We start from the raw sequence: 4477 nt of genomic DNA on the forward strand, positions 1-4477 counted from the left end.
AGTTTCGGGGGGCGGGGGGAGGGGGGAGAGAAAAAAGTCCAACACACAGCAATATTCAGGAGCATCCAAGAGGATTTTAGCTGCATGAATTCAAACCAACAGCTTGCCTGTTCAGATAAATGAATGACTGAGCCTGATGAAAACTTGGGCATCAGGTCAGGAATGCGAAGCTGAAACAGAGGGTCTTGCTGCAGCTCTTCTTGGGTAAAGAATTCAGAGACCTCCTGCATCCCTGCAGCCTCTCCCTCTATGTGCGCAGGGAGGCTGGGGGAGCAGGGCTCAGAGTCACCACTGTCACCTGCCTTGGGAAATTCTCCTTTTCTGTGCATGGCCTGAACCGCGCATGAGCCATCCGAGCACGGGGGCGCAGCCTCCACCTGGCCCTGGATGCCGATGCCAGCAGCGACTGCCCATCTTCGCCGGGGAGAAATGAGGAGCAGGAAACACATCCCGAGCGCTGGTCTGCAGTGGCACTGCAGCGACGGGGCTCTGCGCTGGCCCTCCATTTGCGCACAGGCAGGGACAAGTAGAAGTGTGTTTGCTGGGACACGGGTCATGCATTAGCACCAAGAAGGTTGCTCTGTACCCCCTGGCACCGTGCATCCCCTTGCCCACCCTCTCATCTTCAACAACTCTTCAGGGAGAGCCGAGCGGGCAGCCCAGGGGAGGGTGGGCGAAGCAGCGCAGGGTGCTGGCACTCAGGCACAGCCACAGCTTGCAGTGGGCAGCTCCCAGGTGATCTGGGAAAAGGACCTGAGGGACCAAGGACACGTGTGACACCATCAAACTCCGCCCCTGGAGGGGTCCCAAAGGAGCAGGGCAGGGCAGGACATTCGTCCTCACGCTGGCTGGGTCCTCCCATACCTAAACCAGGCACTTCCAGTCTCATCCCTCCTCTCTGACACAGAGGCTGGGTTCACTTGAGCATTACGAAGGCAAAAAGCAGTAATACCACAAAGACCACCAGCTTCAGCATGGCACACAGAGCCTCCCCTCCCACCCAAATCAACAGCACCCACTGCAGCGGGAGGCAACGCAGGGATTGCCGGGGAGCAGCAGGCAGGGAGGACCAGGAGCAATCTCACCCCGACCGCTAGTTTAAGGCTGCTGTGAGCATGTTGTGAAACCTCACCTAGAGCAAACCCACAATGCTGGCACTGGCACAGGTCTCGGGAGGGCTCTCTGGGGGCAGGCTGCTGCCTGGGGCAGCGCAGGGCTCCGTCCTTCCTTTCTTTCTTTCAGAGAACACAAGGCACCAACATGTACACCTTTACTTCAATGTAACGATTGCAGGGGAATTCAAAGCCAAAACCAAAACAACTTCTCCAGCACTGGCAGCTCCAAGGCTGATATGCTGCTTTCTGTGACAGCTCTAACCGTTTTCGTTAAACCACACAGCACTTGCTTAGCAGCTGGACGTGGCTCCTGCTGCCTAATCAAACTGCTCGCAGTCAAACTGGCTGACATCCAATGTTATTGTTATCAACAGCTATTTGGGGACCCAGCTCCAGTGAACACAGTGTTATCAGGTTCCTTCGGTGGGTAAGTGCTCATGCTACAAGAATTACTGCTAGTGCCACAGGCCAAGTGGGCCTTGCAGAGCAACACGCTCTCATTGTCAGGGAGCATCATCCAGCAGCCCTTATCAGACCTGCCCTGGCTGAACATAGTCACATTATTTTGCACCAAAATAGTCATAGAATCATAGAATCATTAAGGTTGGAAAAGACCTCTAAGATCATCAAGTCCAACCGTCAACCCAACACCACCATGCCCACTAAACCATGTCCCTCAGCGCCTCATCTACACGTCTTTTAAATACCTCCAGGGATGGGGACTCCACCACTTCCCTGGGCAGCCTGTTCCAATGTTTAACCTCTCTTTCAGTAAAGAAATTTTTCCTCACGTCCAATCTAAACCTCCCCTGGCACAACTTGAGGCCATTTCCTCTCGTCCTATCACTTGTTACTTGGGAGAAGAGACCGAATAGTCTATATTTAGTCTAAAATAGTCACCTATTTTGCATCCAAAAAAAAAAAATTTCCTTTCAAAAGGAGTGTGACTAGCCTGACTCCCTCCCAGGTATATTCAGGTTTGGTCACAGCATCACTACAGCCATCAGCCTCTGCTGGCTTGGAGAAAGAGCTGGCAGATGTGCCTGCATGCTGGGGACATCTCCCCATTTCCCAGGATTGTCTGTACATGGAAATGCTCATGTACTTGGAGAGGAGTCACTGAGTCCGGAGAGCAGAAGGGAAGAGGCCAGCCATCTCCCACACCGCTTGCCAGCTGCTGGCTCATCCCACAAACGGTATACCATGCCAAGGCTCTTAAAATCACAAACTGAATTGAAACACTTTTGCTCACTTAAAAATCCAACAAAGTCTGGAGCTGGTGATGGAGATGCACAAAGAGCAGAGTGGATATGCACAGACAGGGAGGAAAGACAAGGGGCTATCAGAAGCACCCACCCACTCAAGTCCCAGGGGAAATGAAGCAGCACAGCTATTTACAGACATGCCGGTAACTGTCACGTCGTAACTAAACCAACAGCCTGTGCAAAGCTAACCATCTACCCACAGTTTTAAGAAAAAGAGGGAACATTAATTCCTGTAATTATAGCCCACTGAACTTGGGAGGGGGAAAGGAGTGAGCAATTTTTCAAGAGCCCTATTTACAGACCCAATACACACCTCAGAGGATAGGGAAAAGTCAACAATAGCATCGCTCTGTGGAGTTATGACTATCAGAAGTGCCTGCAGTCTGAGATGCAAATACCCAGCCTCGGGTCAGACTAGCTCAGACTGCACTGGCTCCCATGTCCTGCTGGGGCACCTCTCTTTGCTGCTGCCCTCAGCATCCCATGCCCCACCAACACAACAAATTGGGCAGCTCTGACTGATCCTCTTCCCTGTGGGGAGCTCCACGCACTTGCCAGAAGTACTCAGAGCGGAGACATGCCTCTGCCCTCTCTCCAGACTCACAAGGTCTTTATTTAAATGAACTGCCCCATTTCACTACGTTACGTAGCTCAGGGGCTTGCACACACTTTGTTGTACCACAGCACTGGTCTCCAATAACAGATCTCATCTGTACTCTCCTCTCCAGCTCGTTGAGTAACTAGCTCTGCTATGAGGACAGTGAACAGAAAAGGTCAAATGCTCCAAAACTCAGACTCCATGCTTGCACAGATCAGGATCGGGGCAGACAGGTTTTGCCTTGGACACCACAGTCAGATAAAAGCCATATGAGAGCCGTTGGGCACTGTACCTTAAAAGAGAGAGATTTTCCTTTTTTGTTTCCTTGGTAGTAGATAAGAGAGTTCAGAAAACAGTATTTTTCAGCATATAGAGCCATAAGATAAGTAATGAGAGTTCAACACAGCCACTGAAATTAAAGTTACATCGACAGCAGCAGACAACTCCCCACGCAAGGCACCCTTGGCTCATGTGAAACGAAGAGATGTGTTTTCAAAGCAGCCCGATGCACAGAAGTGTTTAAAACCCTCAGACAGCTTCGAAAATCACCACCACAGCTTTTCTCTCTGGGAGGGGGAGGGAAGCAAACAAGCAGAACAGACTCCCAGGAGCCATGGCTCAGCCCGAGCGATTTCCACGCAGCTGCTCTGCTACCACTGCTCTCCAGAATCACATTCTCCTGGAATTAAGTTATGGCACGCTTTGGAATTAAAGTGGTTTGCAAAAATCACTATAATTCTGCTCTGTAATAACTCCTGTGACATAATCTTACCGTAGCAAATGGATTTCTTGCAGACCAAGAAAACCCTGCACCCAGACGGCACTGCCTCCCCCCATGCACTGTTTGTTTTGGAGTGTGAGCGGGCGCTGCTGGAAGGCACAGAGAAGCTCTCCACTCCAGCGCCACAGCACTGGCAGCAGCAGAGGAACCCAGCTAAAAAAAAGGGAATTTGGTCACTTTGCCACAGCCTGGATGCCTTTGCTGACGCTGCCAGCAGCAGAGCTCGGTTTCATCTGGGAAGGGGGTGCTCATCCCATGGGAAACAGGCTGACACTTCAGTCAGACGACAGGCACGGCCATGCTGAGCCAGGCCTGCAGAAGGAGGGTAAGATCCCGTACAGCCCACGGGCACGCCATCTCCCTGCTGCCCGGCTCATCCCCACTCACCGCCATGTACGGCCGGCACCCTGCATCCCGCGTTTTGGCAATGGAGTCCACAAGCTGTCCACTAATGCCAAAGTCACAGAGTTTAATATTTCCATTTCTGTCCAGAAGAATATTGGAAGGTTTGATGTCTGCAAGGGAAAGAAATTTAAACCGGCAAGTCAGGGCTGGAGGTTTAAATTTCAAGAACAGCAGCTGCAGAGAATTGACACCGGCAGTGCCGCGCAATCACCATCGCCCCTTGGCATGGGGAGGGCAGGGGGGGACTGGATGCACTCGCCGCCACTGAGGATCCTGAGCGGGAGCAAGAGGAGAAGGAGCCAGCCCCAAAGAT

The 4477-nt window shown here is 52.0% G+C and overlaps 1 protein-coding gene across 1 annotated transcript in view; it reads right to left on the minus strand.

Moving 5' to 3' along the window:
• Positions 1–4477, minus strand: part of MAP2K4 (mitogen-activated protein kinase kinase 4) — a 64083-nt gene that overhangs the window by 17486 nt on the left and 42120 nt on the right. The window contains exon 6 of the mRNA XM_009280182.1: positions 4147–4274. Within this exon, the coding sequence (XP_009278457.1) occupies positions 4147–4274 (128 nt within the window). The remainder of the gene's footprint in view (positions 1–4146; positions 4275–4477) is intronic.

The sequence above is a fragment of the Aptenodytes forsteri genome, unplaced genomic scaffold, assembly GCF_000699145.1.
Source record: "Aptenodytes forsteri isolate BGI_AS27 unplaced genomic scaffold, ASM69914v1 Scaffold707, whole genome shotgun sequence".
Taxonomy (NCBI): domain Eukaryota; kingdom Metazoa; phylum Chordata; class Aves; order Sphenisciformes; family Spheniscidae; genus Aptenodytes; species Aptenodytes forsteri.